Source organism: Morone saxatilis, unplaced genomic scaffold, assembly GCF_004916995.1.
Source record: "Morone saxatilis isolate NCDOM2014 unplaced genomic scaffold, NCSU_SB_2.0 Contig19, whole genome shotgun sequence".
In the NCBI taxonomy this organism is placed as follows: Eukaryota; Metazoa; Chordata; class Actinopteri; family Moronidae; genus Morone; species Morone saxatilis.
In genome coordinates this window covers 20,827,089-20,840,589 of record NW_023339751.1, presented here as the reverse complement: position 1 = coordinate 20,840,589, position 13,501 = coordinate 20,827,089, and the positions used below count along the sequence as shown (strand labels likewise).

The following is a 13,501-nucleotide window of genomic DNA, read 5'->3' as shown; positions in this document are numbered from 1 at the left end:
GTGTGTGTGTGTGTGTTTGCTAACAAGGCTCTGAAGTGTCATGGCTTTTCTCTGCACTGACAGTACGGTATCATTAGAAGCTCTAAACAGAAGTGACAGTAAAAGAGGAAAAGTGGCAATTTAGTTCCTTAAAACCACCCCTGCAACATAATGGCACTATATGTCTGTGTGTACACTGCACATCTGTGTGTGTACATCGCAAAAAACATTGGCTTAATTTTTTTGTGACAGAGCCAATATGATTCCTCTATTTTAGACTACTACTACTCTGATAAATCACTGTGTTTAGAATAGAATGTTTTTGTCCCATAAAAGTTTTCATTTAGCAGCACAAACATATATATATATTTTATTACAACATCTCATAAAATAAAGTAAAACAAATAATAACTTCATGAATTAATATTTTATTAAATATTATCTGGTCATTTAAATCCCTCATGGGATTATTCAAAAACATTAACTGACAACATAGCTAACATTCTGGCATGTTAACCCACCGCCATCTAACAGCATAACACCTAAACAACAACCGAGCATTGACATACACCTTCCACAAATAATACTCCAAGAGATATCCCACAATAGAAATAGAATAAATGTATTAATCTTAAATCATGTAATTTCAGATTTGGCCATAAAGCCGTATTTTTCATAAAACAAGAAATAACTCTCATGAGTGTCGTTATCTTGAAAGTAAAAAAAAAAACAATATGAAGGAACTTACTTGAAAATAAGATTTTAGGACTGTGTGGCTTTTAGGAATTGTGTGTTTTGTGTTGTACACAGATTTTATGTTTTGTGTGAGCATGTTCTTTTACTTCTGGTCTGAGTCATCTGTGTCTACAGTCCGTGGTTGGCTGAAATCGCCTGAGATAAAGGGGCTCTCTATTTATCTCTCTATGTCTTACACACTCACACACAGACGACCGGCTCTCACGGACAACGTGACCAGCCTGTCGATCAGCACATGCTAACAGCAGCCTCTGATACATATAATGTTGCCCTGAGGTTCCTGTGACACTCGCATGCACGTGCGCACACACACACACACCACACACACACCACGACACACACACACAGACACACACACACAGTTACTGGCCTTCTGTACACTCTCTGACCACAGCCCTGCTCCTTTCCCACGCCAGTGCTGAACTTTGGACTGTAGCCAGCACATCTCCTCCTCAGCTCGAAGTCAAACATCCCACTTTGTCCTGCTAACTCATGTAGGGTTGATTTCACAACCTCGCACAAAATAAATACATGCATATTTTGTGAATAATGCAATAATTAGGCATTTATATAACATAAAAATGTCAAGCACATAAAATACAGCACATGCAGCTGGTCTGAGCTTTTACTGCAGAGTTGCAGTCAGTATAACAGTATACAGTATCAGGCCTTGACATTAACCGACTTTATTCTACCATTGTTACTTGTCAACTCTCACAATGGGTCAAGTGTGAATATAAGTGGTTCAGTGCCCAAATTATGACATTCTAGTATATGTGAACAAGGTTTTAGCCTCATTAGGATCATAAAAGATGTTTGTGCAGATGAGGAGTGAGAGACAGAGTTATTATATATTTATTTTAATTTGGTTTGTAATTTTTGTTTTAAACACAGTTTTACAGTTAATGTAGTTTCCAGAGTGGGTTGTGGTTTCTCCGGTTTATTTTTTTTTAAATGTTTAGTTAATTAGTAATTTTTATAATTTTAATAATTAGTTTTAGTTTGTTAGATTATAAGTAAATTAGTACTTGTCAGGGGTAGGATTTGAGAAGTTCAGAATAATCTCAATAAAAATATGCACCAATGCCTCCTCATGCTTGTTGTGTTCTTCAACTGAAGACATTTCCTGTATACTTTCACTTTATTTTAGTCCGTACATAATATTGTTTTAGTTAGTTTTAGTTAAGTATAATAACTTTGGTTAGAGGACAGTTTATTTCTGCAACATGAAACCATCTTCACTGTCAACCTGAGCATGAGTGGCTCAGTTTCACATGTGAATGGCCTTGAGTCACCAAATACAATAGCTTATAACACAAAGGTATTTCCCACTTCTCTCTCCTTGCAGTGTGTACCAAGGGTCAGGCAGTGAGCGGTCAGTATCGTATGCTGGCTAAGAACGGAGGCTTCGTGTGGGTGGAAACACAGGGAACTGTTATTTACAACAGCCGCAACTCCCAGCCCCAGTGCATCGTGTGCATAAACTATGTCCTCAGGTAAGCAGTGTTATCCTGTTGAACTCAGTTCTGGCTAACTGTAGGTGAAAATATGTCCAAATCAAGTTTTATTTGGTCAAAAAGTGTCAATTGTTTAAAATGTCTTGATTACTTAAAACCATATTAGATTTATGGAACCACATGCTAAAAAAAAATTACCATCACACATCATTCATGTTTCTAACACAAGAGCTTAATATGAGATATTTTAGGGTATTTAAGGGTTTTATGTACTGTAGAAATGTTCTCTGAATTCTGTATCCACACCAAACCCTACTCACTCTGCTCTCCCTCTCCAATCCTGCAGTGACATTGAGGAGAAGGCGACTATTTTCTCTTTGGAGCAGACAGAGTCCCTGTTTAAGCCACGCCACATGAGCAGCTTCTTCACTGCTGGATGTGCAGGCATGACTGGAGAGCCGGAAGATGTCCTCTTCACCAAACTCAAAGAGGAGCCGGAGGACCTTGCCCAGCTGGCTCCAACACCCGGAGACACAATCATTTCCCTCGACTTCGGTCTGTACTGACTTCTGTCACTTAAGTGGTTGGGGTCATTATTATGATTGCTCTTGGCTAATGTGTCCTGAAAAATTCCCTCTACAAACGGACACCTTGTAGTGCATTATTATACTTAAACGACTTTCCAAAACTAAAACCTGAAACAAGAAATAAATATTTCCCATGATATTAAATATTTTGAACTTCAGCACTGCTTTGAACCAACAGTTTTACCCTTATTTAAGGCTATAAACGCTACTTAGATCTTGGCAAGATAATTTTTTCGTACAAATTGGCATCAGCATTTAGTGTCTCATGTTTGTGAAACCTTTTTACCATGGCACTTTAACTCGCTATTCTTTTCACCTCATTCTAATTTCTACTTCTTTCATGCAGGTCGCAATAAGTTTGAGGAGCCCCAGCAGCCAGCTGGATATACCCAGGTGTCTGCCACAGCTATGCCACCCCCGGGACCTCCGTCCTGGACCAGCGAGAGCCACAAGCCTGCCCCTCCAGCATCAGGCCAAACCCCGGCTCCAGTTCCAAGGGACATGTCTAACATGGCCAGTACATTCACTATGCAGCAGAATCCGCCAATGGGCAGCCCCACTCCGAGCCTCAGCAGCTGCTCCACGGTGAGGACGAGGACGGAGGGTGCAACTGAGAGGCTGAATGTTAAATTGAAAAGGAGTAATTAGTTAGTGAGCGAGGGACTGGTTGCATTTGTTTCATAGTTTGTTCTCTCTGTTCAGTGAGGCCTGGGGGGGTTAAAGGTCACTAACTGTGGGCAGTGTGTGTGGGAATAATGGGGGTGGATGTTTGGAAGGAACAGGCTCTTACCAGTGAATAGTGCCATTGTCAAAGCTCATCTCTCACTCTGTGTTTCTTTCTTTCATTTTACACTCTGTTCTTCCTCTTACATTTTGTCCGTTTTTCTCTGTAATTGTCATCCTGGTCCTCTCTCCTTCCTCTCTTCCTTTACCTCTCTTGCCCCCATCCATTATTCTCATTTCCTCCATCCTCCCCCTCGCTTTCATCCCTGCAGCCCAGCAGCCCAGGTGATTACTACAGCTCCGTGGAGAGTGACCTGAAGGTGGAGCTGACCGAGAAGCTTTTTGCCCTGGACACAGAGGGCAACAGCAGTCCTGCAAACACTGAGGTGTGTGTCCTTTTCTTCATCCCATGAATACGCTTATGTCTAAACCTTTTCCTCTCTGTGTTATTCTTTCATTAATTTGACTTAGGAGTCCTTGTTTACGGAATCTGATCCAAAACTTGGCTTCCCTTGTCTCTCTTCCCTTTTTGGGAAAATCTCATTTCAACATAATATTTTTCCCATGTTAAAGGACATTTTGTTAGTAGTAATACAACTTGACAAGCATTTACAAATTATTACTAGATTTAGTGGGTATAAATCATTTATTAACATTTTGCCACGTTTTAAGCAATGTAGCCTAATAGTTCCCCTCTCTGCAGTTACCAGGTTTTAAGGTAATTTTAATTTTCAAAGTAATGACACATCATTCTGATCATTCAGAAACACAAATCTCTGAGAACTCTATGTGTACCAAACTTTTACTGCCTCTCACTTCACTTTGGAGTACGTTTCTGGGTTTGACCTATTTTAACTAAACTGCATGACTTTCCATTTTTGACAAACCATGTAATATTTCCTTTTCCCAGAGGGACCTGAGTGACTTAGACCTGGAGACTTTGGCTCCTTACATTCCCATGGATGGCGAGGACTTTCAGCTGAATCCTATCATCCCAGAGTCAGAGCCCCTGGAGCTGGGTCAAGCGGGATCCATGGGGAGCAACAGCAGCCTCACCCAAAAACCACAGAGCTTCAGCAACATCGCCAGCCTCTTCCAGCCCCTGTCCTCCCCTCCTCAGTCCCAAGGCCACTACCAGCACCAGACAGCTGCATCCTGGGCTGCAAGGGAGAAGAGAGGCTCCAGCCAGCGGAATGTGGACCCCCGTGCAGGGTCATGCATGATAGGGCACATGCAGAATCCCCCATACCAGGCACCAGCCAGCACCCCTCTGTCCTCCATGGGTGGGAGGCAGAATCTGCAGTGGCCACCAGACCCACTGTTAACCTATCAACAACAACCACGTGCCACCAAGGCCTACCTGATGGACACGTTGGCAGGAGAGGAGCGTCTGTCCTACCAGCAGAGCATGCCACATCTCATGCAGAAACAGAGGTGATGTCCTTATATTTTAAACCAAGACTGAAACAATAAGTCACAAGGTTTTCAAAATGAATGCAATGGTACAACTACAAATCATAAAACAGCTGGCTGTTTTGACATCAAATTTTAAATCTCGTTGTGTGTGTATTTTGTTTGTGCAGGTCCATTGACAACTTTGTACAAGCCTACAGAGACATGAGTCCAGCCAGAGTGTCCATGACCAACAGTATCAAGCGCTCCTTCACCCAGATGGCTTCGGTGAGTTTCTCTAATAATCATACAGTATTTATCATACAACAATTCAAGTTTCCAGAGTTAGGGTTAGGGACTAGGAACAGGACCAGGTTTGACTTCCAAAATATTTTTGATGTCACAAATAATGCTTGTAAGCTCCGCCCTTTAAAATCAGGTTTTCAGTGAGCACAGAGAAACTTTCAACTTTCAGCAGATGAATGTGAAAACATCCTTCTAGCACATACATCATTCTGTACAGTGAAGCTCAAACATTAAACTGTAGGAACAACAAACCTATTTTTGAGTGGATGCTTTAATAAAGCTGTGTGCCTTGAATTGTTTGGGGGGGATCACTGTCTTTTTGTGGATGTACAGCTAATTACGTAACCATGTGATTGTGTCTCAGGATGAAAATAAGCCGTCTGAAATCATCTGGAAGAAGATGAGGGATGACAGTTGTGCCACCATGGATCGCTCCCTCAGTGCAGGATCACTGGCAGGTATGTGCTACTTGTTTGTGTGTGTGTGTAAAAAAATAGCTCACATTCTTATCTCTTTCACCCACCAACTGTTCTTGTAATCTCTCTGTCTCAGAGTCAGGGATGGGGAGGATGGTGTCAGGCAGCATGTCCTCATCTATGAGCTCTCTGCAGCAACACAGGAAGTCTCAGTATCCCGGAAATGGGATAGGTGGCGCAAATGAGAAACCCTTTCCCCAAAAGAGCTGCAACTACACACAGTATAACATGATGCCTTCTAACAAGACTGAGGGTGAGCTGACCTGACTTTACCAGTTAAACTGCCTAGAAACTCAACTAACATCACTGGCTTACAAAGTCAATATAGTATGCAACTGAGTCATTAGTTTTTTATTGATTGTTCATACTTAAGATTTATACACTAAATCCTAGAATTATTTTGAAAGAAACTGCTTTCTGATGGAAACAGGCCAAAGTATTCTAACTCCTCTAGCAGATTTCTTTCACTTATTTTAAACATACTACAATACATTTTTATCTGGTTATGAATCTCAGTTCAATACTGATGCCTCTATATTACATACACAAACACCATCAGTGAGAATACTGGCTTTTTAAATATAGTTATTTTTAATGCCTGCCACTGGCTCAGAGTCGATCGGATTCCACTTGGAATCAAAGAAACCATGCCGTAGAAACACTACCGCATGGTTCACAGGGGACGCCAGAGTCAACACAAAATGGAAGTTCCTTGTAGATGGTTTAATAACATAAGGTTTTAGGTCTTAGTTACAGACAGAAATTATGTAATAAGATTAAGATGATTACTTATGTGACTTAGTGTCTACCTACCTGCATGCTTAGATTCTATTATTAAGATTTCTATGTCATTTTTCAGGTATTGCCAGTCGTCTGCTGGGCACTTCGTTTGAGTCCTCCTGTCTGCCGCAGTTGACCCGTTACGACTGTGAGGTCAACGTCCCACTGCAGGGCAACCTGCACCTCCTCCAGGGCTGTGACCTGCTGAGAGCCCTGGACCAGGCCACCTAAAGCTCCAGATTCAAACCCCGCCATAGACCCAGACTTACTCCTAGCCCGGGACATAAGCCTTTTTTACCTTTGTACCTCTGGGCTCTCTAAGAGTCCTAAGGGTTAAGCTACCTATGGGGAATGGTATACATAACCACATCCTGTCTTATTTAGCTTATTTGGCTCAGCCCCACACCCCTGTCCCCATATAGCTCTGTACCTAGACCACCTAAACAAGCTACAATGTTAGGGTCAAGCCACTTTACACCCCTTTTTTCCCCAAGCTCTCGACTCAAATCAGATGCAGGTTGACCACCAGTTCAAGAAAATTCCCATGCATTGAGCTACCCACACACAAGACCCACATATATAAGGTAACATGGGTCACTTGGTGAAAAAAGGTCAAGGCGCGACAATAAACTAACAGAGTACAAAGTGATGCAACACTCTGTCTGACCTGCGTCAAAAAGTTGTGACACTGGGATTTATTGCTGGTTTGGTATCTTCTCTCACAGGTCAGCTCTGTGTTTGGAAACACAGGTTGGGTCTTTGGTGTAAAAAAGGTGTTGGTGTGGGGTTAAAACACACAGTATGCCTTAAAGACCAGCTCTGCCCAAACATCTACAGTCAAACACATTGACCACCAGCGGTCTCCTGCTAAGGCTAAGCAAGGTGGGAATCCACAGCCAGGCTAAATATTGGTATATGATTCCAACCGACAACCTGTGTCTTATCCAGAACTGGTCTCCGTCAAAGACCTACACCCTGATATGAACTCTATGCAGCTCAGTTCCTAGCCCTACCTTCCCTTCATTATCTTAACTCATTTAGCTCAGTGGAGGAGAAGATATTATACTACCTACACATTAACAGAGACACTGTGTTCTTTCACTTCATGTTTTTGACCAGCAGTTAGATCCAGTGCACTTTTTCAGTTCCAATCAAAGCATCAAGCAAGAGTTAGATATCATGAAATAGCTCTGAAATGTAACCATTTTAAAATGTGTATGGACAAAGGATTTTCTACAAAACATGCACTTTGATTTTGCTTATTGATTCCCCCCAAAAACGTGATAGTGCTGACACATTTTCCCCTTTGAACCTTTTAAAATGTGGCATTTGAATCATTTTTAGAGGTCAAAGGAAATAATACTATTTATTCACACAAAACAAGCAGAAATTAGACAAAAGTCTGAAAAAATAAATACAATATTGTCTGCAAGAACAGCATCTTCTTTTCTCCTATCCCCTTTATCATATTACAACCATTTGCAATAAGCTATAGTAATGCAGGGTTGTTGATAACTGAAAAGATATAGCTCCCGGATCAGATAATGCTAGCTTTCAATGTTTAAACTCACGTAAAAACAACATTTAACTTTTTTATATCAAGCCTGCTTAAGATAATGATTTTTTTTTTAGAAGCTCTGATTTAATTTCATTCACAAAAGAAAAGCTAAAGCTCAGGATATGATGAGAATCAGAATCAATAAGCCAAATCAAAATTATTCCCAACTCTGATTAAGCCTTTTCCACATATACATACAATTATACAGTCATCAACCTGCCTCATCTTGCCTGAATCCATCCCAGTCACTGCAGCATCATCATCTGCTCTGTAGTGCAGTTTGGTCATTCAGGAGTCTGTTTCTCACAATATAAAGTGGCTCACAGTAACATTACATCTGTTTGGGTCAACTTTAATGACATATGCATTATATTGTTTATTTTTATTCTTATCATTAGTCTATTTTTCTGTCATTGAATTGAGAATCTATTTTAACTTTTATCAAATCTCCCCACTTTGTTTAATCCAAATCGACGGGACACTTTACCATATCAATACTGCTTTGTTTCTCTTATTTACTTTTTTTTTGTTCTTACTCCACCTACCAGCTTCTTTTATTTTTGTGTCTAACTCACAGACACAATAGTAAACATATATTGCGACACATGTACTCTACTGTAAGTTGAATAATGTTAAGTTTTTTTCCTGTTTTTCTTTTTTTTCCTTAATCTTCTCTTCTTAAATCTACGTTTGATTTATCTCAACATGTTTCTTGTGTTTCTCGGTCAGGTAAGTAGCTTGTGTGACTACAGGGTTTTTTTTCTTATTGTGCAATTATTTCATTGAGCTTAGTCAGCAACAAAGCTAGCCTTATTCACCAAACAGATCGCTTGTACAAAGGATCTGACTTAAACACCCAGTAAGCGTGCATTTGATTACATATTGTAGGCTTACACACACTTCACACAATACAGAAAACCATAAAAATCAGTGGTGTGCAAAGGCTACGTACGGGTGGGGGATGATGATGAAAAAGGGGCACCTCTCTTGAATGCAAGTATATTTTTAGGTTGATTTTTTTGCCCTTAATGGGCGTGTTTTAGGCTCCTTAACTGCAGATCAAGCATATTTTTGCCTGTTTTCTGACCTTTGTCGAATGCAGACTTTGCAGGTTTATAGTTTATTTATTCTACTGTCCCGGGTAATGCTTGATTGATGCTGCATAATATTTCCGGATTAATCGTATTGTCTGTAAAACGAGCCCAAGGTTGCATATTCAAATCTCTTGACCGCCAGTCCAAGATATTCAGTTTACGATCATATACGACTAAGAAACACACACAACAGTGTTCCAAGTTTCACAATTCAGTTTAAGCTACAAATGAAAAATCTATTCAATAATTTCCAATTCTTAATTTAGAAATTTTACTTAATTATGTTTGTCTTGTAACTATAATGTAACTGACTGTTGGAATGGTAGAAAACAATATTTGAAAGTCATAGTCAAAGAGAGAGTTTTAAATTAGCTTAACTTGCAAAATCACTGGTATCCTCCTTTTAAGATAACTGGATGATATTTGGGGGGGATTCGAAGGACATTTGAGCCAATCGCAGGGGCTAATCAGTGCACTAGGAGAGATCAAAAGGGCACGTTGGCTGAACAGAATGGAAGGCAAAAAAGACACTTCAGCTTTTTACATCAAGAAGGGCAGTGGAGGTCGCTCCCCTACGCCCTCTTTGCACATCACTGCACAAACCAGTCTAAGAGACAGTAGCAACTACATAACCACTTACTCATTCAGACTATACTTATGTACATAGCAGCAGCAGCCTTGGTTTCAGTGCAGTACAGCAGCCTGTGAAGTGACTTGAAAGTGGAGTGTATGTATTCTTTAGGATTAGGACAAGGCCAGTTTTTCTTACAGTTAACAAGATGGAGTGGCTGCCAATATCAGAAAGCTTTGAGCTAGAGTAGGTCAGAACTTTTGTTTTTTAAACGACAAATATTTCACCCAAATGATGTCAGTATAACATCGACAGTATGCCTTCAGTGAAAACACATTCTCATAATTTCTCTCTGTTCTCTCCTTACCTGTACTCTCAGTATTTTTCTTGATCTCACTATTTTTTGAGGTAATTGTCTTTGTGTGGTGACCACTTTTGAGTATCAATTATAGAGCTTTGTACACATATACGTTACGTATTTAAAGACAAAACTAATGTCAAAGATAGTGTTTTTAGTGTTTATGTGTCCTGGTACTTTGTCCTTATCTACCCCTGTAGATGCAGATGGATCAGATCCCCCGCAGTGCTGTTTCCTCTCGTGCTGTTTCTGTGTTGTGGCATTTTGTTTTGTTTTATCCTTAAATGTCTTTAATATCTTATTCCCTAAAATATCTATGAAATATATTGGCTGGGCAGTACTGTTTTTGTTGCTGCTTTAAGAAGATAAAACAAAATATAACAGGAAAAACGTTTAGATTAAAACTGAATATCAGTTTTCTAAGTTTTACTTTTCAGATATGTAGCATTTTGAATACTGTTAAGAAGGTGAAGTTGCCACATAATTAATCATAGTTTTCCAGTTGCATATATAAAAGCAATGGTGCTTCATTGACCATGTATGTGTCATTTTTAGAACCTTTATTACATCTGTTGGATCCACTAACACTATTTTGATGTTCTCTGCTTTATGTCATGATGGAATTTTCTTTAAAGTGCATTTTAATCCATATAATGTGCCTTATCATGGTTTTATTGTTGTCTCAACACATATACTGAGTTTACCCTTCAAGTGCACAGTTTGTTCCCTGCAACCTGTAGATGAATTCCTGTAACTGTGGTATATTATTAAATTAAATCCTAACTTTACATTGTATCTCATTTGAAAGTTGAAAATCTACTGAATTTACTGAAAGAATAGTATAAAACCTCCCTTTGGTTTGCAGGTTTAATTTGCAGTTTGCAAAGTTTAGTTGACACCTTATCTGCATCTACCATGTTTGTTGTCAGTTAACAACCAGCCAGAAGAGCCTGATATTAATGTGAGAATATAGTAGAAGCTATGGATTTGTTGTGTCGGCTTACCTTTTGTCATGATTATTGACCAATAAAATTTGATTGGGAATACAGTGTTAGGGTTGGGACAATTTTCATAATAACCTCTAGCTACCTTCATAGCCTCCTCTTTAGCCAAGCTTTATTTAAAAACTGATAGAACAGCATCCTAGTCATGGAACATACAATAGAAGCCTTTTAGATTAAAATAGAACCCTATTAAAATCCATTGTAGCTCCCCTGGTGATGACGAGTCCAAATTTGTTTAAGGTTTTTAAGGTAATAGATTCCCCAGCTCATCGAACAACCTGACAGTCTGTTTGTTGATGAAGGGGTTTTATGTTTAGGTGAAAAAGATTTGACTGGGCAGTAAAGGTTCTCCTGGGAAGGTCAAAGGTCAGCAGGGACAGTACTGGCTGTTGAAGTCAGTGCCTTGCTTTTGCAGATCAAGAGGTTGCCTTAAAAATGCCCATTTGGCTTTTCAGTGATGTGAAGTGAGGCTGAAGCTGTTAAATGAAGGTTACAAGCTGAATTTTGTGAATTTGTAAAAACAAACAGAACATACTCCCTTCAGCATTTTAATAATTTATGACTTGATCATTTAGATAGTTTAAATTAAAGCTGTTCATAGGAGAGATTCCAATAAAATAAGACCCAGAAAAACCCATGAAAGACAGTGCCACACTAGTTTTAACACAGAAGCTTAAAAAAATTATTGTTATTTTCATTGTTTTGGCCCTTAATTCTACCACACAATCCCATTTTCGGACCACCTTATTTGCGACATAAATGGAGTGCAACATGATAATTGTACTCTACATGTGTAGAGTAAGGGTTCTAACCAAATCTGCAATTTATGTATTTTAGAGTGCTACTTTTCTGGAAGTGAAAGTACCTGGACTCTTTCACTCCCAGTGAAAGTGGAGACTATATTAGAGTCAATATCTATGAAGATTGAATGCCGATTGTAAAAAAAAAAAAAAAAAAATTCACCAGGCACAAGTCACCTGATGTTTAATAGCACTGGAGATGGACATTATCCTGAGAGGAGATATGAAAATATGTATTGTCGAGTTGAGAGAGAGAGAGAGAGAGAGAGAGAGAGAGAGATCCTGCTCAGCCTGCCCACTGATGCATATCTCTCAACTCCTCCACTGGACAGATCGCTCATCCGTTTCTACTCTCACTTTGCTTTATTTTAAGACTCAAAAGCCACCTTACAGAATGCTCATAAAGTGTTTATAAATCATTACAATTATTGTCCCAGCACTAAATTAATTTTTGGGGACCAAAGAAGTTTTAGGACATTAAATGTTCATGCACAAGGAAAAAGAACAGCACCTCAGATGGAATTTTTTTCAACTGCAGAGATCTGAACTAAATTGTGTTAATGTATGTGGATAGAGTTGGCTAAATGGAAGTCGATTTAAAAATAAAAATCTAGGCAGAGGGGAAGTCCCACCCCCTTTTAAGATAGCTTCTGCTCCACTAGCTTTGGCCAGACAATTTTAAAATTGGTAAAAAATTAAAAATGTATACACTTAGTAATATTGTTAATAGATATTGATATAACTTAGAATTTAGATGGAAAACCCCAGGAATAGGTGTCAGCTTTTCAGAAAGTATAGATTCCGAGAGAATCCATTAAGAAGCCAACGCTAGTAACACAGATGCTAAGCTAAAATGGGCGGGGCTTCAGCTATTTAAACCCTAGAAGACTTATCACCAGCCCTAGTGCTCAACATACTGTGCTGCTTGAAGGGTTTCCCCAAAACAAAAGGTTTCAGGAGGTAATGCACTCATTCATTGCACTTCTTCTTTAAAGACAATATCAGCATTTTGTCTTGTGTAACAACTGGGTTTTTGTTTTTCTTCATGGGATCCATGTTCAGCTTCTTGTATTCTGTTTTTGTTAATGTCATACAATACAGTTATATTAGCTGATTCTGCATTTTTTTTAAATATGCTAAAAATTCATATTGATCTTATTATTATCATATATTGTTATCATTGTTATTACTATATGGGGAATTTAACCTGATAAGAAGTTTGTGTTTCTGCACTGATATCTTATTATTAAAGCATACTGATCTTACCTTCCCTTATCGGTTTCATGCGTGGTTTATTGTAGTTAAGTATCAATGATTTCCATTATAAGTCAAAGGTTTCCAGCAAAATAAACATATAGACTATTAACAGTGAAATATACTCAAGTAGGAAAAGTTAAACGTTTAAGTATTGAAAAACCCAGCAGGTTATTTGACAACACTAAAGGCGTTTCAGCCAAATGGTATACAACTTGTAATAAATAAATGTATAATGTATAATTGATCAACATCAATTTACAACATTTAAATTTCTCCCAAGATTATGGGTATATAATAAATAACAGAAGTACCAGTACAGAGCCCTGTGGCAACCCCTTCATAAATTCTAGTATTGCAATAAATTGCTGCAGTTGGGTAAACTTGGATCAATTTGTCCCATTTT

At 38.9% G+C, this 13,501-nt stretch overlaps 1 protein-coding gene across 1 annotated transcript in view; it reads left to right on the top strand.

The window, feature by feature from the left end:
• epas1b (endothelial PAS domain protein 1b) overlaps positions 1-13,114 on the top strand; it is a 69,123-nt gene extending 56,009 nt beyond the window's left edge. The window contains exons 8-16 of the mRNA XM_035663673.1: positions 2,084-2,231; positions 2,539-2,747; positions 3,126-3,364; positions 3,775-3,888; positions 4,413-4,936; positions 5,086-5,182; positions 5,565-5,658; positions 5,753-5,929; positions 6,536-13,114. Coding sequence (XP_035519566.1) covers positions 2,084-2,231; positions 2,539-2,747; positions 3,126-3,364; positions 3,775-3,888; positions 4,413-4,936; positions 5,086-5,182; positions 5,565-5,658; positions 5,753-5,929; positions 6,536-6,687 — 1,754 coding nt within the window. The 3' untranslated portion in view covers positions 6,688-13,114. The remainder of the gene's footprint in view (positions 1-2,083; positions 2,232-2,538; positions 2,748-3,125; positions 3,365-3,774; positions 3,889-4,412; positions 4,937-5,085; positions 5,183-5,564; positions 5,659-5,752; positions 5,930-6,535) is intronic.
• The last annotated feature ends 387 nt before the right edge of the window (positions 13,115-13,501 follow it).